This window comes from Miniopterus schreibersii (genome assembly GCF_964146895.1).
Source record: "Miniopterus schreibersii genome assembly, chromosome: 9".
Lineage (NCBI taxonomy): Eukaryota > Metazoa > Chordata > Mammalia > Chiroptera > Miniopteridae > Miniopterus > Miniopterus schreibersii.
Genome location: NC_138118.1, coordinates 70,867,070 through 70,890,470, shown reverse-complemented (window position 1 = coordinate 70,890,470; position 23,401 = coordinate 70,867,070). Strand labels below are relative to the sequence as shown.

At 37.3% G+C, this 23,401-nt stretch overlaps 1 protein-coding gene across 1 annotated transcript in view; it reads left to right on the top strand.

Annotated features, from left to right (window-relative positions):
* Positions 1-23,401, top strand: part of MACC1 (MET transcriptional regulator MACC1) — a 47,098-nt gene that overhangs the window by 10,655 nt on the left and 13,042 nt on the right. The window contains exons 2-4 of the mRNA XM_081147373.1: positions 14,044-14,166; positions 15,641-17,676; positions 19,539-19,727. Of these exons, the coding sequence (XP_081003499.1) occupies positions 14,052-14,166; positions 15,641-17,676; positions 19,539-19,727 (2,340 nt within the window). The 5' untranslated portion in view covers positions 14,044-14,051. The remainder of the gene's footprint in view (positions 1-14,043; positions 14,167-15,640; positions 17,677-19,538; positions 19,728-23,401) is intronic.

The window sequence follows — 23,401 nt, the reverse complement described above, 5'->3', positions numbered from 1 at the left end:
CTTGTAGGCCAAAGTTCAAGCTCCTGGGGATGTCTCATAAGGCCATCAGGACCAGTCTCTTCTGGCCTCTGCATCCATTCCTCTGGCCACTTCCCAGACCTCCTACCTCTGTTCCTACCCCCAGCCTTCAACTACCTCCTGTTTCCTGAGTGAGCCAGGTTCACTCTTGTTTCCATGTCCTGTGAATCACATTCCTTTTACTTGAAACACTCTTTGCCCTTCTCGCTACAAACCCCAGTGTGGAGCTGGCGTTTGAACCCAGACGGCTCAACCTCTAGAATCCATTTCATAAACACTGCATGATACCGTGGGGCAGACAGGCTGAAGGGCCTCTTCTTGTATCTCACGATCCCGTCTGCTACTTCCATCCCTCTTTTTTTTGTTCTAATTGCAGACTGTGTCCACCTTCCTCTGGGTCTGACCAGCACCCATCCAAGTCATCTTTATATTTGATTTATCAATTCAGATGACATAGTGCCACTTCTCGCCCTTTAGAATATATATTTTTAATAAAGAAACATAAAAATAGAAATCCGTCCTAACAGATAATACCCAGTCATCTTTGAAGACTTTAAAAAAGTGAAATGAACAACTTAGGTCGGCACTTTCCTGGATGCAGAGTGAAAGTACAATTATTCAGAGATAAATCTAGTGTAACCACCAGCCTATCAGAATGAATGCTGGCCAGTATATGGTACCCGGGTAGTCTCCCTGAATAGCCACCCTGCCTGGAAGCAGGGAGAGAGGCATCAGAACATTGGATAGATCCATGTTTGTGGGCTAGCATGGCAAGGGATGTCTTTTAACTATGCATCAGTGGGCATTTCTCCAGGCTCAGCCAAAAGGAAACTGGGGACAGATCCTGGAGTGCTTTGGCTCCCCTCTTATGTAATTGCTTGATCTCTCATGTCTTGAGTTGAATTAGGCCATTTCCTAAAGCTGAAATTCCTGCTAATTAACCTATGCACTTTTGTCTGTTGCAATTTGACAACAATTTTCTTTCTCTTCCAGAATTCGTTGTTATGATCAGTAAATTGATTGAGAATGCTGATACCAGAGCCTCTCAGTAACCTCATTTTTTCTTGGATGTCATTGTGGTTTTTTCTTCAGTTTTTATTACTATTTTGAAACATAACTTAGTGTTTGTTAATGAGAGAGATATTTTTATGTTTATCTGTAGCTCCCCATTTCTAGTAATCTTTTAAATGAGTGTATGAGTGTGAATGCACGTGCGTGTGTGTGTGTACATGCAAAATGATATAGTCACTTGTTTTTACTTCATTCTTTGTCTTGCTAATAATTATATAGGATGTGGTTAAATCAAAACTGCTTTACAAAACTCTGTTCAAGAGGCCTTTTTCCTCTATGAAAATATGTATAATTCACAACTTTCTTATTGATTCATTTTATAGAGCATTTAGTGTTATTTATTTCTGAATTTATTTTAAACATTGTCTTAATAAATAAGAATTATTTATTTTAAGATGAAGTCTATTTTATTGTTAAAAGAAGGTGGTAAGGGTTGAAAGTGGATTCTGTAGTATTATTTTTGAATGACACCTTATGTGCCTTTGCCTCACCTCTGTGAGTTCTTCTTCATTCATATGTTGTTTAATTCTCCTGTTAATAAATGCTCTGTTGTTGCTGTGCGCTTCCTGTTTAATTTGAGCAACTTCACTTATGCCTCATTCGAATCCTAATTTCTGAGCATAGTTCTGAAGTGATTGCTTCCTGCTAATTATGTGATGATCTCCCTGGTGTTGTTGGAGGGTGTGGTAGAGAGCGAAGGGTTGTCTTCAGGCCAAGAAGATGCCAGAATGTCCATTATGCTGAGCAAGGCAAGCCAAGGCTTTCACCTGTGTACTTCACTGGTCTCTCCTGCACTGAGAGGCTGCCTCTGACACGCCACACACTCCCAGGTCCCTTCGCTGTGTAATCCCCTTATGACTCAGATGTCTTTAGCTGGAATGGTGCCTACTTTCTTCACGTGTCTGAGCAGGAGAAGGTCAAATCTGCCAACTCTTTATCTGTGGACCACATTCCCACCTTTGTAGCTAACGATTTTTCCTTCTACTCCCAGTTTCCTTGCGTAAACCTTATGTAAGCCACATAATCTGTCTGTGTCTCAGTTTCTTATCTGCAAAAGGAACTAATAACTCATAAACTAGTCCTGAGGGTTGATAAGCCGGCATTCAAAAGCACAAGTGTCTAAGGTGATAGGCCCGCCATAAATTTAAATTACTATTCTTACCACCCTCCCTTTTTACTGCCAGCAGCATAATAACTCACTTAGGATCTAGTATCTATAGAGGGCTTTGCATTTTTTAAAGTATTTTATAATGCTTAATAATTTAGAAAAGCCTCTTTCTGCATAGTCTCAGCATCCTACTTCTGTGGACAAAGGATTCCGTAAGAGTCCTCTGTGGATCTCATCTTCCTTTTCATGAACTCTTCATTGTTTTGCCAATTCAGATGATCTTTCAGTCCTATTTTGTCTCTTATCTGAAGGATTTATTCTATATCAAGACTGCTTGGGGTGTATGGGATGGATTGGATTTAGTCCTTTGATTGAATTATTTGCATAGTTTTTCTGTAATTTGATTTATCAATTGGTGATTCTTATGAAAATCTTGCTTCGTTAGAGGGAACCTGAGAGATTAAAGATGGGGCTGAGATCAGAATGGAGAGCTCCTGAATAGAGGCCAGGACCTGGGGCAGACTTCAGGAGCTTATCAAGACATGACTGCATCATCAAAGGGTGGAGCCTGGACAAAATATTTACTGGTCTGGATAAGCCTTAGTGTTTACGTTGGCCGACTGATCTCTTTTCAGCCCCTCCTAGCCACTTGGAGACCAACATCCAATAAACTTGAGTCTTCGGCAGGCCTGCTTTGTTCATTGTTTATATCCTGAACTAGTATGATACGCTTGGGTTCTTTATCCCTCTTGATCTCCCATCCAACACCTAATTCTGGTTCAGAAAAGCCCCTGGAACTTTACCCAGGCACTAGTTTAATTAGTGCCAGGTTTTCCCTAGCATCCATAAAAGGGCATCAGACATCGCTTTGATCAGTATTTTTTGGCGATGGTTTGGTTCTTTTCCCACCACGCTTCTCCATGCCCCAGGTATCCTGTACTTTCAGGAACATCCAGATGTATGTAGTCTTCTTGAGGTTTCTTTGGTAATATCCAAACTTCAGCCCTCCCTATTATTCCTTTCTCTACCTGGATGAGTCAGTGTGGTAACTAGAAGATAGTCTGCCCTGATGACTTTGCTATTTCAGGGTTTCATCGCTAGAGAGTGGTGCTACTTCTTATGAGCCTTGACATTTTTAATTTTCTATAAATGAAATCACTTATATATTCTTGTGGACAAAATAACCCTATGTATTGTAAGATATAAAAATGAAAACAAACAATAGATGGTAGCTTTGGGAGCATTTCTCCTAAAAGCCATGATGTTCAGTCTGCAAAATTTGTTTCTAACTTTTCTGTACTTTCCTGTTCCATCTGAAAATTTGAGTGTGAAGAATTATGACTGAAATTTGAAGCTCAAATGTAGCTTTTAAAAATTTTATGTGATACACCCAGAGTTTGCCTGAAATCTTTGTGCATCGTGTAATTACATTAGACTTTCTTAGTTGTTGTCCGGAGACATTTGTAAAATAGGCCACGCTCTCAAGTTTATTCAGTCCTCAGTTTGTTGATAGTAGGTACACAAGGATGTGCGCAGCTTTTACTAACACACAAAAGAGTTTGGGATGTTTAATGTTAAAAATCAAAGCCAGGTCAACATTTACAAATGGCCAAGAAAGAAAAACAAGTTATCACTATGATTCCACAGAATCTTTATCTCTGCTGTGCTTATTAAATATAAAAAATGCAGGGCCACATGATACTCTACTCAGAGGGTCAAAAAAATTAGATATGTTTGTTCTGCACAGGGAATAGCAAGGGGCAAAATCAGTTGAAATCAAACCTGAAAAGAAGAGACCACAGCCCCTTTCTGGATAGGCCTGGGAGGAGAAAGAAAGAGAAAGTAATGTCTTCATCCTTGTTGAGTTTAAGAAAATCTTAGACTGTCTTTCATTTTTAACAAAATTCCAAGTCATTTAACCTTTCTCAAACAACATAATTTAAATTTTAAACCAATATTGGGATTGACCTCTCTATTGTGACAAAAATAAACATCTGGCAATCAGGGAACCTGAGATCTGGTCTTGACCTGATCACCAACTAGGGAAATGTTTTTAGAAGATCCATTACCCCATTTTCCATATTTATAAAAGGAGACAACTGAGGTTGATTGATAGTATTCAAATGTGTACAATGGGAAACTGAGCTCTGTGGAGTGACTGCAGTGCTTCTCATTGTGGGGGAAGTGGTGGCTAACAGGGTGAGCGGTGTGGGCCACTTACCTTTCAACCAGATGAACGTTGCTTTTATATATTTACTTTCCAACTGTATTTCTTTAAGTTTTGAAGAAATAGATTCTCCATGCATGAGAGGATTATGTTTGCAACCATTCAATTAAATTATTGCTAAGGTCTTTTCAGTTCTAAAGGTATGTTTTCTCTGACCATTAATGATAATATATATTGCATACAACACACACATATACATATATCAACACACATTGTGATATATTTATATACTTCCTTTTCCCGGTATAATTTGAAGTACTTAATCATAAAAATACATACGCAATAAAATTGAAGACCATTAGCAATTCCTCTATTTATATGTATATGTTTTTATTTATTTATTTATTATTTTATTCCACTAGTAAAATGATAAAAATGAGATGTCAAATTCTCATTAGCAAATTTAGGTGTAGTCATGTTAAATAAATACTACAGAAAAATTGGCATAGAAGACAGGAGATGTGCCAACCATTTGCCTGTTTTCCCTCAGCCTCCATTTCTTTTTTTTCATTTTTTTTTTAAAATATATCTTTATTGATTTCAGAGAGAGGAAAGGAGAGGGAGAGAGAGAAACATCAATGATGAGAGAGTCATTGATCGAGCCCGCAACCCGGGCATGTGCCTTGACCGGGAACCGAACCCCGATCACCTGGATCCCAGGTCGACACTCAACCGCTGAGCCACGCCCGGCCGGGCAGCCTCCATTTCTACCAGTTCCTGCTCTTCTATGTATTATAGATTTTTCGTACCCCACAGATTACCTTTCCAGGTTACTATTGTCAGCAAGATTCTAGTTTGGTCTTGCAAATGGGAGGTTCCTGGCAAGAGACTGAGGAATGAAGGAGGGGGAAAGTGACTCACTTTCTGTTTTCAGCTTCTGAGGCCCTATCTACAGCAGCAAAAAGCTGTGAGCTCCAGCATCTCCTGGCCATTCCAGGAGCCTTAGTACATAATTCTGCCTTGGGTGCAGCTCCAGCGCCTCCTCCGGCACCCCAGTGCCTCCCGAGTGGAGTTCCCCTTGGCTATCCCAGCACCTGCCGGCAGAGCCCCTGTAGCCCCTGCTCTGCTGGGCACTACCTTCTCAGCAGTCCCAGCAGCAGTCCTGTAGGTCCCAGTGTATTTCCCAACTAGTGTATGCGACACACCTAGTCCCAGGTGTCCAAGCGCCTATGGTGTGGCACCTCCTCCATGGTCCAAGTCTGACATGCTTGTTGTTTCAGTGCCTCCTGAGGCACCCCAGAAATGTAAAGGCATTAGTTTATAGTTCTACCATCTCCTCCTCTCTTTGGCTTCCCTGGCCCTGGGGTGGTAGTTGCTTCCTGCAGGTATCCAATCTAGGTCAATTCCCATTCACTTTTTGTTCTTTCAGCCTTCTACTTCCTTCTGATTGAAAGACCTCATATGGTTTCTGTTTTTCCTGCTGGACCCTGACTGATACAGTAGGTGCTGTCTTCCTGCTAGTCATTTGCAGAGATGGATAAAATGTCCACTAAGGCAGGATGTTCAGATTAGTGAAATTGGTATGACAGAAAGATGAACAGGCCATTCATTAAATACTGGCTCTTTGTTTTCCAAGTTTTTAATACTCTCCCTTGTTGATAGGCTTTGGGTACACAGTACCAGTTGTGTTTTTCAAGGAAAGACTGTATTGTCATAAAACACAAAGCAAACATTACTGGAAGTAGTACTTGTTTTTTTGTGTGTTGGTGTCAAATTGAATTTTGTAACAGCAGAAGTCACAGGAATATGTCTGTTGATCATTCTGTCATTAACAGTTCACAGATGGACTCTCAAAAAAGAAAAAGGGATTATTATTAGGAAACCAGTTTGTGATGAAAACCTTTTCATGCTTCTTGGTTTGACAAAAAACTAACGGATTTTGGCTTTGTTGCTGTCTTGAAGCCATGAACTTTGCCAGAATGTTCGTGCTTTAGAATTATCTGTGCAGGCCATGAGAGTTGAAAAAGGCTCAGCCAATTCCTTTTTGAACAAAAGAAGCAACAAAGAGGAATGTTTATTTGCTGTGCCTTGACTCTTATATTCACCTGTCAGCTCTGCAAAATTTCTACTAAGAAAAAATCTTTATTTAATGTTAAGATCAGTAACAATTTGTTAGTTAATTTTTGGCTTTAAATGTACAAATGCTAAATAATAATTAAAATATTGAGATAAACATATTTTGAATAAAGGAGGCTAAGAGGAAAACTTTGAAATTAAACATTTAGTTTGGCATCACTATAATTATCTTTGACATTCACCAGACAAAAATGATACGGTATACATATATTTGAACAAACATAAAATGGCCCTGATTTATTTTTTAGCACCTAGGGCCTGGACAATTAGATAATTATCTTTCTATCTTTAGAGTACCACTTATTTATTATTAGTCCATATCTTAGATGCCCTCCTTTTATTGTTAAGTCACATTGGGATACAAAAGACTGGCTTCAATCAGGCTAAGAGTTTACTTAGTAAAGCCAGTTGGGTCTTATTTAGAATATCACTTCATGCGACATTGGCTAATAAATCACAAAGAGAGATTCTTATGCTATATAGTTTTTGCATTAAAAACTAAGAGGCTTTTACTAGGAAAATGCTAACCAGGGAGATATTCTTTGAGATATGTCTATCTATCTATCTATCTATCTATCTATCTATCTATCTATCTATCTATCATCTATCTATCTATCTATCTATCTATCTATCATCTCTATCTATCTATATCATCTATCTATTATCTATCTATCATCATCTATCTATCTATTATCTATCATCATCTATCTATTTACTTGATGAGCTAGAAAATGCTACCTGGAGCGTAAGGAAACTCTTTTTGCCTAAGCTACATTCAGAACCAAGGCTTATGCTAAAAGCAGGTTTTTACATTATCTTCATGTCCAAAGTGTCTTCATCTAGATCTAGAGAAAGAAGAGACAAGGAGACAATGAACGCAACAAAGCCTACTGAGGGAGGTAGTCTTTTCCCTAAATCCTAGAGCAGAACTGGTCTTAGATGTCATCCTTGGGCCATACCAGGAAAGGCCATGCCACCCAGAGGAAGAGGCTTTCCCTTCATCACCCTGCAATCCCATGTCTAGCGCAATGTCCCAATAAATGTTTGTCCCTGGAAGGGTTGCCTTGTAGGGGTGGGCATCTTGAGCTGCCATGTATTTTATTATGTCTAATTATATGTTTATCTAAAACAAAACAAAATGAAACAAATATATTCTCACCACCTTATAATTATGATTTGGCAACTCTCTGTCTTTGTTATACATCAGACTCTCTTGGGAATTTTTATAAAAATGATGATATCATTTTATAAAAATGATGACACTGGGTTCCACACCAGTGTCTTGGGATAAGACTGGACATCCTTTTTATTTTTTTAAGTTCCGCAGTTGATTTTGATGCAGAAGAATAGTTGAGAAGCACTGTTTTACACTACACTCCTTAGAACAACCAGCTAGAGGGCTGGAAGCAAGACCATCACAAGTTCTGGAACAGCAGCCCAGGAGGTCCCAACCTGGCACCAGGTGGTGCTGTGGGGACAACTCTGAGGCTCCTTTGTTTCTCTAGCTGAACATAAGCCTACCAGCTCCCACAGAGGGACACACTACTCCCAACTTGAATATTTCACCTGCTTTAAGTGAAAAGGGGATATGGAGAGGAAGGGAAAGGACGAGCTCCTTCTGGAAAGGTTGGAAGTTCCTTTGGGCTGCCAAGTAAGGGGGTTTAACTTTTAGACTGATTTAATAAAATAAAAAGGACAGTGATAGACAGTTTTATTTATTCCATTCTGGACAGTTTCCTTTGTAGTTAATTTAATGTTTTTTTAGAATTTAACACCTGACATAGAATGACAAAATGTAATTTAAACATTAAAATTAGTCATTTCTGTACAGCTCAGATATATGTGTGTTTGTGTGTGTTTTCTCATAATGGTTCTAAATATTTTTTAATTTTTTTCAAATAAAAATTTAAAGGTGGGGATGGAGGAGTGGGTGGGGAGAGACTAATCAAAGAACTTACATGTTTATAAGCATATCCCATGGACACAGACATTGGTCTGGGGAAGGCCTGGGCAGGGGGTAGATGTGGGGTAGAAGGGATCAATGGGGGTAAAAAGGGGACATCTGTAATATTTTCAACAATAAAGATAAATAAACTTTTTAAAAAAAAGGAATTTACATTGAATATTTCACAACCTCAATGTGGAACCATGTATTTATATCCTGGTATGTGTAATTGCAGTGACCAATTATCCTGGTTTTCCCTGGACTGAGAAAGTTTACAGTTTCAAAATGGGGCTGTCCTGGGCAAACCCAGCTTGATGGATGGTCCCCCCCTACCTTTTATGTCTTTGTTCATTTGAGCAGCTGTGTTTTCCTGTTACCCATGCCTTTGAGTAGGACTCAACACTTCTTAATACTAAATATAATTTTTTCATCAGTAAGTAATATGAACATTTCTGAAGATTGTATGGGAAAAGTGGGCGGTAGGGTTGACGGGGTTTACCCCTCAGTGTTCCATTAAGAATGTTCTCCTTAGTTATGTCTTGTCTTACCCATCTCCCTTTTAGGCTGCAGTCACCCGCAGTCTGAACCCCCAAGCCCCCCAGTCGGTTTCCTTTCTTACACAGGAAGATTTGGGTCTCTCTTAGTTTCCTTCTTCAGATTGCTTTTGCACTTCAGCAGTACTTGATACTGTCTTTGAGTGAGTAAAATTTTGAAGACTTAATTATCTTTCAGAAAGGAAATGATCTTCCAGTTCCCAGTTTCCAGAACAGTGAGGCATTACTAATAATAAAGCACCATAGCTAAATTATATATGTATATACATTTATAACTACATCTATCTATCTAAATATATATTCACATTTGAACACATATTCATATTTTTCAAGTGTGTGATTTGATAAACAGTTCATACTCTGCACACGAATCTCAGTTTACAAAATTGACCAGGAAAACCATTGTGATTCCCTGAAACGTTAAAAATTAAATGCAATAGAATTTAAGGGAAACTCCTGCTTTACACATTGGATGATGTGGCATAATGAGTGTTCTTTTCTTTAATCTTATCAGCTCCACCACGCTTTTCCCATGTGTTCCTGCCCACAGTGATTATTGGTGCATGAACACTATTCTCATTTAACAACGACTCACCAGTTTATATTTATTTACTCTCTGTCAAGAAGGTGCATTTGTCAGATGATATACACATGATTCATTCACACCAGTGTTCTAAGTTCAAACCAAGGAAAACTGTGGGTGTGTACACATGATGTTTGTCAGAGGGATTTTTTCTCTTGGTAAAGACTGTTGGGAATCTTATAATTAATTCTACCCAGTAGCACTGGGGCAAGTGCTGGCTGAAAAAAGTTAGGTTTTATTGCAAAAGGACTGATAAAATCTAGTTACCAAATAATACAGTAATTTTTCAATTATCCTCTCTAGAGAGATAAAAGAACACTATCTGGCTGAACAATCCATTAAGCTAAAATAGCGATTAAAATTACACAGTAATTTTTCTTCTTCCTCTTTTACAATATTCTTTAAGCATCTTTGTCAGTAGCCGCTCATTACTCTTGCTAAAACCAACAGAATTGGCACAGATATGAAAAATAAAACAGATAAGAACTATCTTTTTAAGCAGCTATTTGTTGTTAGCTGGGGATTTACGGTATTTAATTTAATCTTTACAACTTTTTTTCAAAAAAAAAGCTTCATTGAGATGTAATTCACATACCATTACAACAACTATTTAAAGTAGATATTGTATGCTCTGTTGATGAGAAATGCGATGCTCAGACCAGTGAATTCATTTGTAAGCTTTGCTTCGAACCCGTATCTGTCTAATTTCTTCGGGGCCTCTGTTGTCATGAGTCCAGCACTCTTTTTGGGCAGGAATAATGCCAATAGCTGCTAAAATGTTCTGTGAACAGTGACAAAGAGGAGATAGTCCTTGCTTGGTAGGAGGTATGATCCTGGGGGAGCGTGAGGCTTGCTCCCCCATTTTATTTCACCCTCCGTGAGTTAAAGATTTCATTATTTTTGCTTCAAGGTCTTAAAACCTAAACTATTCTTATGACATGAAATACCATCAGCATTTTAAAGGATCTCAGATTTTGCTCTTACATAACTCATGGAATGGGTAGAACTAGTTAGTCTCATACCCTCCTTCTGGAGTTCAAATCAGGAGATGACAGTTTGATTTCTGCACCCACTACCTTGGACAATCCACTTAACCTCTCTGCAGCTCACTTTTATCATCTGTAAAGTGAGCATCCTTCATCTTTATAATAATGCTTTTCTCTTTTCTTCGCGATCACTTATCCTTGCAGTCATTTCCCTTGGGTCTGAAGGCTATGGGTTTCCAACTTTATGAACCAGGACTGGCTACATAATTTGCAGTGCTTGGTGCAAAATGAAAATATGGGACTTCTTGCTCAAAACGTATTAAATATTTCAAGATGGCAACAGTAGAACATTACACCAAACATAAGGCCTCTCTGAGAAGGGGACCCTGCTTGACTGTACAGGTCACATGTTTATGTGTTGGGCCGGGCTGTGAACTTGGTGAAGATCTCCTGGGGTCAAGAGTGAGGCTCGATGCTCTCAGGCAACAAGCCCAGGGCATAGCCCCAAATCTTACTTCCTTTGGAGAGGAAAGTCTGACGCATGAGTAGGAAGCACAGTGTAGGTTTCAAAAGCTTATTCTCTAGAGTCTGGTATTTCTAAATTGAAACCATGACTCTGCTGCTTAACGCCTGTATAATCTTGGGCAAATAAATCCCTTAAACCTGATTTCTTTACCTTTAAAATGGGAATAATGCTAGACCCAACTTTCTAGAATTGTTGCAAGTTATAAATGAGAACATTTATGCCCGGTACTAGAAATGTAGGAAGCACTCAAATAACAGCTCTTATGATGGATATTTTTTATTCTTTTATAGCACTGAAGTATTCCTTTTGTGAATCTGGTTAGTGTCCTTACATTTTACCTTCTGGAGTGAGGTTTCTGGGAAGGTTCTTTGGCTACATCATTAAGCTGAACATAGGATAATTTCTGATCTATTCTTTCTCTGTTTCTGATTTGTGCCCACTACTATGATGCTATCCTGTACAATTATTATAATTTCCCCAAATTTCAGTTCTACCAGTGATGGAAAGGTCTTAAGTATAAAGGAATTGATAGATGGTTTGACATGCTGATATTAACAAGATGATATATTAAAGGAATGTTTTGAGTTACCAAGATTGGACGCATGATTGAAATTACTGTGTATTATTAATACTGCTTAATGCACCAAAGTCCCTCCCTGGATAATCTTTGAAAGCCTTTTATTTTTTTATTTTTTATTAAAGAAAAGTGACTTCTGTCATTTTCCCTGTTAGGTCTTTTAAATCTTTAGTCATAATGACCAGAGACAACACTCAAACTATTTAATAATTGGTGGTGAGGTATATACACTATCATTCGGAGAGTACCACTAGCCCATCAGAAGGTGCCCTGGAATAACATCCCGTAAGACCATGCACACCATGATAATGTCCAGTAAAATCACATCAGGTGAGCATCATCAGTTGGTTGTAGTCCCTTTGTGATCCACTCAGGCATTTTATACCAGTTACATATACAAGGGAATGCAAAGTTATTTGGTTAGTTTTGGCCTTTGAAGGAGTCCACCTGTTTAATAATTGCTCTTATGACATTTTAGCATTTGCTGTCACCTATAAGAGTTATAGCCTGCATGGAAGTACTTTTAATATCATATAGGTTAAGAGTTAAAAACAGTACAGATCATAGAAATGTAAGAGAGAGCCGTGGTACCCAAGAACTAGTTGGAAAATACTTTGAACCTACTGGATGGCTAAAATTAGCAATTTTTACTGTATAACGACCACTAGAAATATAATGACTTCAAGAGAACACCTTTTATTCTACTCAGTGCCATTGCTTCCTGGGCTATTCCCTGCCCTCCCAACAATCTGAGATCCTTTGCTCATTTTACAGTTCGTTAATGTTCTCAGTTACTTACGGCCTAGTTTAAACAGTAAACTAAATGAAGGGAAATACTTTATTCATCATTTTTAAGGAAAAAAATTAATGAATCATGTAGAATCAGAATAAGTTTGTTGTAAAAGGCATATTGACAAAAATATGTCCCTAGTTAAGTGGCCGGTAGACTCTCTTTTCCCACTTGCTCATTCTAACAAAGACTGACTGATGCTTCTTTGGACAAAGTTGTAAAAATTCCTATTAAGGATAGCACTTGCCTCTGAGTGTAAGGTTTAATTGGAAGAAAACACAAGGAAGTGATCCATGGTTGGCTCTTTGCACCTGTGTAAACAAACACTGCCCTCCGCAGGTCAGCATCATGGTCTTTCCGGTCAAGGGCTTTTGCCTTGTGAGGATGAGTGTGCTTCTGAGAGTACTCTGTGTCCTTCGACTCTTTCTGTCCTAATTCCACATGGTCTTACTCAGCACTGATTTATAATAAGTGCTGGTATCTGATGGTGCACATTACTTTCGTGACCTTCTTCTGGATTACCTTGAGCATCAGCCTTTTTCTTTTTTTGTGATCTTTTTGTTTTTAATTTTTTTATTAAATTTATTGGGGTGACATTGGTTAATATGACCATATGGGTTTCAAGTGTACAGTTCTATGATATAGGATCTGTATATTGCAATGTGCCCCCACCATCCAAAGTCAAATCATCTTCTGTCACCATATATTTGGCCCCCTTTACCTTTTATTCCCCCCCACCCCTCTTCCCTCTGGTAACCAACCATTCTGTTATCTGTGTCTATGAGTTTCAGTTTTATATACCACATATGAGTGAAGTCATATGGTTCTTAGCTTTTTTTGACTGACTTATTTCACTTAGCATAATATTCTAAAGGTATAATATATACATTTTAAAATAGCTTAGGAACTTACAAACACACACAAACACGTGTTATATAGACATAACATGTTGTGATTTTTCTTGAGACTAAATTGAATGTATAGATGGATTTGGGGAAGAATTCTAGTTTTATGATTTTTAGTCTTCCAGTCACCAAACAGGGAATGTCTATTTATTGAAGTTTTGACTTACTATTCTGTTTTATTAACCTTGGGATTTTCACTATTACTTTTAAAATATATATATCTTTATTGATTTCAGTGAGAGGAAGGGAGAGGGAGAGAGAGAGACAGAAACATCAATGATGGATGAGAGAGTCATTGATGGGCTGCCTCTTGCACGCCCCCTACTGGGGATAGAGCCCACAACCAGAGCATGTGCCCTTACAGGGAACTGAATCATGACCTCCCGGCTCATAAGTCAATGATCTACCACTGAGCTGTGCCAGGTGGGCTCATTATTACTTTTTTTTGTAGAATTACAAATGCATTTCTAAGTTTTCTTGTTTGTATTAATCCAAGATCTGAGTATTTTTCAATAGAGTGCTAATACATATCTAGTCCAGCATCCTACCAGAAGGAGATGACTTATGAAGAGTATTTTTATATGCACTTTTCTATTTAAATATGTGTGAATACCTTGAGTTTGGTTTCTCTGCCAACCTATGTCTGCTTACATGTTGGTCTGTTTTTTACTTTGTAGGTGGAAAAATGTTAACCAGTGAAAGAGCCCATTTTTGGTCAAGAGGAATTTCACGAAGCAGGTCTGAAGGAAATTTGATGGAAATGGAAGCCCGAAAATCCTCAAAAAATTGCAATATCAAAGGTATGGGAATGCATAAATGTTGTAGTTTTTTCATCCATCACCAGCGGCTATTGCAGGTCTACCTCTGAAAAGTGCTACAAAAGATTAAAAGAATTATAAAATCTAACATTGTCATAGAAATATTTACACTACCATTCAAAAGATGAGCAAAATAGTGGAGCCAACAGATTATAATAAATATTATGAGGAGGCAAAAACTCATTATTAAATGAATGGTATATACAGTAAATATACAACGAATTTTGGGGTTAAAGATATCTCTAAAGGTTGGAGTGGGCTACAAAATCTTTATGGAGCATAAAAGAAATTGACCCTTGTAAGAAAAATAGTTTTAAGAGTTAGATGGAACTGGTTGGAACTGGTTTGATGAACGTATGGAAATAAGAGAAATAAAGCTTTTCTTTTTCAAAATACATCTTCTAATTTTTAATCAATGTCACTTATAATTTATTTCAATCAAAATAATAGTTCTATATATATTAAAGCAAAAACCCTGACAGTTCTCTATATATTAAACAAAAGATAGTCTGGTAGTTTACTCAAATTCATTTCTCTTTTGACTGGCCTCTTGGCTTTCATTTTTCTCTAAAGCAATACCAAGTTCACAGAGTCCACAGAATCATTACCAATATTTACTGAGAAATGACCAAGCATGAGTAGCTCTCAACATTAAAAATACTTCAATATTTGTGAGATATGTAGAAATTTCTTAGTTGATATGTGCATATTTTAATGTGTTGCTGCTTCTTAAAATACTCACTTTTTAAAGTAATAAGATGTTTTTATTTCATAATGGTAAACCTGTGCTTTGTCATTTTAAACTTGAAAAGACTCAGTGAACTCCTAATCTGATGTTGATTGTATATGAAAATAATTTTAATATTATTAAAATTTATTAATACAAAGTTATCAGGAAATAATCTGAAAAATGCATTATCTATTTAGCCAATTATTTTTTTAAAAAATTTAGCTACTAACAGATGTACTTGATATTTTTCACATTGAATATTACCAGAAGAGAAAAAAATTAAATGAATAATCTAGATATATTGACACCAAATATTTAATGTTTAGAAAAAATTCTGGATAATTGACTGAATTATCCTGTTTGTTCAGAGATTTTCTTTTGTGAAAATGAAGCACAAAAGTATAAGGCATAAGTATATGTAGTGTGGGTGATTTTGAAGGAAATGTGTTAAATTGGTTATTATCTAAATTGTTAAACATTTATTTATTTATAATTCATTATGTCTTAAGATAAAATAACATTAGACATGGTCAAAATAAACTGGTAGAACAAGTTCCCTTTCCTCACAGCATGAAAATTTGACCAAATTTAACATTAATGTTGCAGTACCTATTAGACTAGAGCTCAAAAGTCTTGAATTTTTAAGCTATAATAAAAATTAAACTTGGTTGTATCTCAGAATGACACTCACCTTTTTCTTTGCTTTGTTTTTGTTTAAATACTAAGAATGCCCAGACCCAAGTTTGTGTCTCAATTGGCCAGATGTTTTCACACTTCACGGCAATAATGTTTCCAAAGCTACAAACCCATTCTGGAATGAACTGTCTGCTTCGAACCCATTTTTGGATGATATAACTCAGCTAAGAAATAACCGGAAGAAAGATAATATTTCCATCTTGAAGGAAGATCCTTTTCTGTTTTTTAGAGAAATAGAAACTGGAAATTCTTTTGATTCCTCTGGTGATGAACTCGTGCATGAGTGGCTTAAGCAGCCTTCCTCAGGGAGATCCCCAAAATCTAAAAGTGTCTCAGAACTTTTGGACATTTTAGATGACACAGCCGATGCCCATCAGAATATATGTAACTCCAGCCAGATCCTAGAACAAGATTTAGAATGGCTTCAGAATGATCGAGAGGCTTATAAAATGGCATGGTTAAGTCAACGCCAGCTGGCCCGCTCCTGCCTGGATCTGAATACAATTAATCAGAGTCCTGGATGGGCCCAAACCCAGGCTGCGGAGACTGTGATGGTCTGTAAATTAAACCACCGGGGAGGGTCAGTACAGTTACCTGAATCAGATATCACCATTCATGTGCCCCAGGGTCATGTAGCTGTGGGAGAGTTCCAAAAGGTGTCTCTAAGGGTTTTTCTTGACCCTCCACAAATGCTTAATCACGCTCTTTCATGCACCGTAAGCCCACTGTTGGAAATCATGTTAGGCAACCTTAACACAATGGGAGCCATTTTGCTGGAGATGAAAATCGGGGCTGAAGTAAGAAAGGATCCTTTCAGCCAAGTCATGACAGAAATGGTGTGTTTACACAGCCTGAGTAAAGAAGGCCCTTTCAACGTGTTAAACAACTGCTACATTTATAAAGACACTATCCAAGTCAAGCTAATAGATTTGAGTCAGGTGATGTATCTAGTGGTTGCTGCGCAAGCTAAAGCGCCTCAGTCACCAGCTGCCACCATCTGGGATTATATCCACAAGACCACCTCAGTTGGAGTTTATGGGCCCAAATATATCCATCCCAGTTTCACTACTGTTTTCACAGTTTGTGGACACGGTTATATGCCAAGAAAGCTTACAATCTCTGATATTAAGAAGGGTGGAAAAAACACATCTCCAGTTGTGTTTCAGCTCTGGGGGAAGCAATCATTCTTACTTGACAAGCCACAAGATTTAAATATTTCTGTTTTTTCATGTGATCCTGATTTTGAAGTAAAGGCAGAAGGAGAAAGAAAAGAAATTAAACAGAAGCAGTTGCAAGCAAGTCAGGTGGTTCATAAACAATTTTTATTTTCTTTAGTTGACTCCAGAGCAATGCACTTGTTCGTTTTCCGTGTTCAGCTAGAGCCTCCCAATGGCAGACCAGTTACACAGTTCCTTATCACTACGCCTAGTCCAGCCCCAAACCTAAAAAGACACTCAAATCTGCCAGGTGATTTGCAGAAGAAGGAAATCGAGTCTGCTTCTTCATTTCCAGCAGTGCACATTAAATATCCTACATTTCAAGACAAAAAGTTGAACTTTGCCGATTATGGAGTAACTCTGAAGACGGTGCTAAGACAAAACAAGATTGACTACTTGCTTGAATATTTCCAAGGGGACACGATAGCTCTTCTTGGCGAAGGGAAGGTAAGAGCCATCGGGCGGTCCAAAGTGAAAGAGTGGTATGTGGGAGTCCTGAGAGGTAAGATTGGACTTGTACATTGCAAAAATGTCAAGGTGATTGCAAAGGAACAAGTAATGTCAGTGTCAGACAGTGTCTTCACAACCAGGAACCTTCTTGAACAAATTGTCCTGCCCTTTAAAAAACTGACTTATATCTACTCAGTTGTATTGACCTTGGTGTCAGAAAAAGTTTATGATTGGAAAGTTTTAGCTGCTGTCCTGGGTTACTCACATCTCACACTGGAAGATTTTGATCGGATACAAGCAGATGAAGAATCAGAAAAAGTTTCTTGTGTTTTAAAGAAGTTAAAAGAAGATTGCCATGCAGACAAGAACACCAGAAAGTTTCTTTATGAACTCGTTGTGGTGAGTATGGCTTGATCACAGTAATTAGTTTACCATAGAAAACTTTATCAGCTTGGTACTATTTATAACCAAGCACCTGAGAGAAGCTAAAAAAATTCTCAGCAGTCACTTTACAGCAAATATATAGCTTTTCCTACAAAACTGTATAAATAGTTTCTTAGATTCCATTGTGATTTTAGCAAGGAACTCGGCCTGTGAGGATCATCTTTTGAAGTGAAGATTAAAGTTTCTGTTTGTGTTGGAGCATAACAGTTAAGAGATTATCTTCCCCTTTCAAATACTTGGATAGCTCTTAAAATATCAGAGAAATTCCAATAACACGAATGAGAGCAAACTGAAACGAACTAATTAACTTGGCCTTTACTATAGGTCTACTTTTTAGTGGTTTTTAGAAAACATATAATCAATGCCCTTTACTTTAGCAATTTAATATTCCTCTTCTGTATGCAATTCATCATAACCCCCAAATAATATTGCTTATTCTCTTCTTAATCCTCATGTTTTAATAGGATTCACAGGAACATTTTTTCCCCAGAAAACATTCAACTCATTGAAAGTCTCAGTGGAGAGTTATAAAGAAGATGAACAACTGTTTTGTCTTTAAAGTGGAAATTCATTATTTTATAAAAGTTAAAAAAATCAAGAGCATATTTTTAAAAATTTCTAAAATGTGATTTACCTAAAGTCCTATACTACATAGAGCTGGACTTTCAACTCAGGATTTGTAGTTCTATGTGCAGATTTCCCCCCCCTTAAAACAAGGAACTGGGATAAGCATTGCTAATCCACAGTTTAATAAAAGAACCTTCAGGGCCCTCCTGGCTCAGTACTTCTCCCTGAGGTCATAACTCCTCACTATAAATTTATGGATCAATATATAATCTATGTATAAAGACTATGGGTCCTTCTAATGGTTCCATGGGAGTGAACTCTCTATGGACTTTAATAGTTGCCTTACTTGGTCATTCATTTTTACTGATTATTTCATAATAATAGATAACATTTTTAAGTGCTATTAAATGATGAGGGGCTACCAAACATGTTTATTTGCTTGTTTGAACAAAAAAGAGATATGGATGTAATCCCATATTTTAAAAATATATTCAAGGCAAAAGAGAAACTCATAAACTCTTTTGAAACATGGTGCTTGACAAAGCTCAGATGCCTGACTAAGGGGGCAAGAGTCTGATGAGTTTCCATTTTGTGTTGTAGAAGACTGAGCGTATTATCTTTAATATCTTGTGGTTTGTATTAGGCACAGTAACACTGGTGATGAAGGGAGAGAGTTAATTTTTTAAAGTCATAATTATCAATAGCTTTGTTCAAAGTTGTAGGAGTGTCTCATTTTCATGCCATGGCATGATTCTGGTTAGTTTTAAATCATGTTTTGATGAAAAATTGAATAATGGTTACCAGCACCAGTGTGCTCACTCCTTCGAGAAATCCTGTAGCCAATCCTCAGGTTGGGAAAGAAATTATTTTTTGGAGAGTGAATTATCATCCCTGGGTTGATAAATTACAGACCACTGGAACCTCAGGGTGTCTTTAGAAGTGTCTAGTTCAGCATCCTCCTTTTGCAATCAAAGATATTAAGAAACATATTAGTTAAGTGGTTTACCCTAGGCCCTGTAATTAGCCACTGAGGTAGTCCTGAATCTCTAATTTTGGTCCAGCTGTGTCCGCTGTACTTTGCTGGTTGGATTTGCTTAAAAGTAAATGAGCTTCTTAAATTGTACGAAACTCACATATATGTAGGGTGAAAAATAGGATGCCAGTTTCTGGAATATGTAAGGAAAAATTGAATTTCTAAGAAAAAGGGCACATTAGTGGCTTTTAATTATGACATGTAATTATTGCTGCAGGCTCTGCTGAAGATGGATTGCCAGGGGTTAGTGGCACATATCATCCAAGAGGCTGCTATCCTGACTTCAGCTGTCAAGCTGGGAAAAGGCTGGAGGGAACTAGCTCAAAAGCTGGTACGACTCACAAAGCGACAAATGGAGGCATATGAAATTCCTCACCGAGGAAAAGCTGGAGATGTTGCTGTTGAGGTAATATTTCTGTTTTAAAGAATAAAATAGTGAAAAATTGTAGACTAAGTAAATCAAATGTAATCAAGCCTGAAGGACTTTCAGGGATCAACGGGGAGTGTTCTAGAGAATCCACTAACTGAAGTCACTGCCCCTGTAGTCATCAATATTATCCGAAACGTACATGTATCACTTTTTAAGTAAAGTATATTCATATTTCTCTTATTAGATTGCATATTAAATGGCTTTTGATCAAATGAGTTGACCAAATTGGATAGCTAGCCAGTTAGTAGGCAGAGCTAGAAGAACTTGAGGTAGAGAACACATAACTTTGAAGGGAGGAAATTGGACCCAGTCAGGGCAAGGGAAAAATTATATAATAGAAAGTATTTATCAGCCTTAGGCATAGACTTAGTCATTTGTGGTAAATAATATTTGGTGACAATAAGCATTAAGAGGGTGGATGGTAATGAGAAACAGACTTCTAAGAGCTTCATTGTCTCTTTGACAATTTTGCATGCAATAAGACCTATAGACATCAAATACAGAATGACAGCACATGGAACAAAGTAAATCTTTACCTGTAAGTAAATTAAATTAAATTAAATTAAATTAAATTAAATTAAAATTTTATTAATATTAAAACAAATGTATACTATTAGGCATAAGTTAGATACATATTTTTTCTATTTATCATTAAAAATATAAGTTAATTTTTATGACTTAAATAAAAGTATCCCAGTGATGAGCACCTATAAAATGTGCCTTTCTCTCACCCAGTGTAAGGATTTTTGAGATATTTTAGTTAAGGAAAGAACGTTTCTCTGATTATTGATGACTTGGCAGGAGGCAGAAACTATGTTCTCTACTTCCTTTTTGGGTGTAGAGCTGGAAATTAATAAAACTGGAGGTAGTTTTCTTACTTTGAAGCAACAATGCCAATTGGGTGTGCAGGACAAAACAACCTTCCCATGAAGGGGCAAGAGTCAAACCAAGTCAGTTGAATCCCAGCAGGTGCCGTGGAAGTCTCAGCAGGCTGGCTTCTGGGTACCTAGAGCCTAGCTCTCCTTTAAACAGGACTTTTTAGCCAAGAGCACCAGAGGCTGAAGACATATTGCCTTCTTAAAGACTACATTTATCTCTGTACCCTAAGAAGTGCATTACAACCTACAAATCACTTCTTACTGAATGAGCCAAAAGATGAGAAATTTATAAGAAAGAAAAAAGCACAATATTATGAGGAAAATGCTGCTCTGATATTTCAGTTAACTGATTAAAAAGTTGTCTGAGATACCACTACACACCTATTAGAATTAACAAATTCAGAACACAGATAACACCAAATGCTGTTGAGGATGCGGAGCAGAGGACTCTTCATTCATTGCTGGTGGGAATGTAAAATGGTACACTTTGGAAGGGACTTTGGCTGTTTCTTACAAATGAAACATACTCTTACCATATACTCCATCAATTGTGCTCCTTGGCATTTACCCAAAGGAACTAAAAACATATGTCTACACAAAAACCTGAAAATGAATGTTTATATCAATTTTATTTATAATTACCAAAATCTGGAAGCAACCAAGATTCTGTCAGTAGGTATATAGATAAATGAACTTGGGTACATCTGGATAATGGAATATTATTCAGCACTAAAAACAAACAAATTATCAACCTATGAAAAGACATGGAGAAATCTTAAATGCATATTACTAAGCAAAATAAGCCAGTCTGAAAAGGCTACATACTGTATGATTCCAAACATATGACATTCTGGAAAAGGCAAAACTGTGGAGACAGTAAAAAGACCAGTCAGTGGTTGCCAGGGATTGGGAGGGAGGGTGAATAGGAAGAGTGCAGAGAACTTTTAGGGCAGCGAAACTGTAATCATGGATATGTCACATACATTTGTCCAAACCCATAGAATGTGCAACGCCAAGAGTAAGCCCTAAAGACAACTATAGACTTTGGGTGATTATGCTGTGTCAGTGTGGGTTCATGAATTGTAACAAACATACCACTTTAGTGAGAGATGTTAATAGGGAGGCTATGCAGATGAAGGGGCAGGAGGTACGTGGGAAATCTCTACAACTCTCAATTTTTCTGTGAACCTAAAGTGTCTCTTAAAAAATCTTTTTAAAAACTGTCTAATTGAAAGCAGGACTTTTTTTTCTTAGTAAGTCTCTTGTTTCTAAAAAGGTTTAGTTGAGAGTTATTTATCAAAGTGTTATTTATTCTCTCAACTTTGGTAAGCATTTGACTTCTCTCTAATTATGGTTGTTTTTAGTTTGTTTCCCCCCAAATCCTAATGGATGCCAAACAGCCTACTTTTCCATTATTTACATTTGCACAGCCCCAATCACAAATATCTAAGTCTATGCCAGAGGCTAATAAATACTCAGAAGCAGAAAGGAAAGCCCCAGGTGTCTTTCTAGGGGCTAATGTTTAATTTATTGTGATTAAAACTAACAGTCTTCATTCTGATCTATGTTATTCAATTCTTAAAAATAATCCGTGGTATATTGGCCTGAAGCCATCCCAAATAATCTGTGGGAATCTTTACTTGTTGGGCCACTTAAACTGAAGAGTAAATGTATGCTAATTTCCATCCCCTTGGGGGAAAGAAAAAAAGTTGTATAATTTTTTCTCCCAGGAAGGAGATGATTCTTAAATATGATCAATTTACAAGCCAAGTAGTTGATTTGAAAACACACTGTTATTAGCTCTGGATAGGGTTTGCAGAGGAAGGGAACTGGACTTGTGGCAGGGAGATAAGAAGGTCTCCTGGTTCCCATGCCCCTTTTATTTCCGTATCTCACCACCTCACAGGGCAGGATTCCCAAAATTTCCTTCTATGACCGCCAATGCCTACGATCAGGCTCTTTCCCTCACTTTCCTTTCTCTCCAACTTCTCTTTCCCTTTGTTCTATGTTTATTATATCTAACCTTTATCTGGAACTTACTCTGTGCCCCCAGGCACTGTTCCCTTAATGTTTCAAAGATTAACTTAATCCTTTCAACAAAAATTTGTGGGTCAGGCTCTAATATTATCTAAAATGTAGGGAGGCTAAGTGACTTGCTTAAACATGCATAGCCAGAAAGCCATGGAGCCAGGGTTAGAGAGCAGGCCTTTGACTTTGGGGGTCCCTGTGCTTTGCACTCTGCACACCCACTCCCAACCCAGTATGGTGGCTGAGTGGCAGAGCGGGTAGACGTGGTTAGGATGGGGGGGTTTAAGCATCTCATTTCACTTTTCCCCCCTTTTCTCAAGTTATGATACTATTAAAATCTGCCTCAACATCTTAATCAAGCCTCAAGCCAATTAAAGAATGGCGATTATTAATAGTATGTCTCTCAGATTTTTGTTGAGTATTTTGGCCATTTCTTACTCTTTTATAAAATGAAAAAAAAAAAAAAGCCTCTCTGGAGACTTCTGAGAACATCACTTTTTAAATTAACCATCTCCCTAAATTAATTTTAAGAAATATTACTCAATTTTTCTAATGACATTGCAATTCCTACATAAAAACAAAACTATAAAACTTGAAATATGACTTTGTTTTTTAGAGTATTTCTTTGGAAAAAAATACACATGCTATACAAAGATGTTTAGTTGTTGCCAAGGTTTTCTTGTGAAAGTTAGTAAAAATTGGAGTTTTCCTGAAGATGTTTAGATCTTTAATTTAAACAAAATA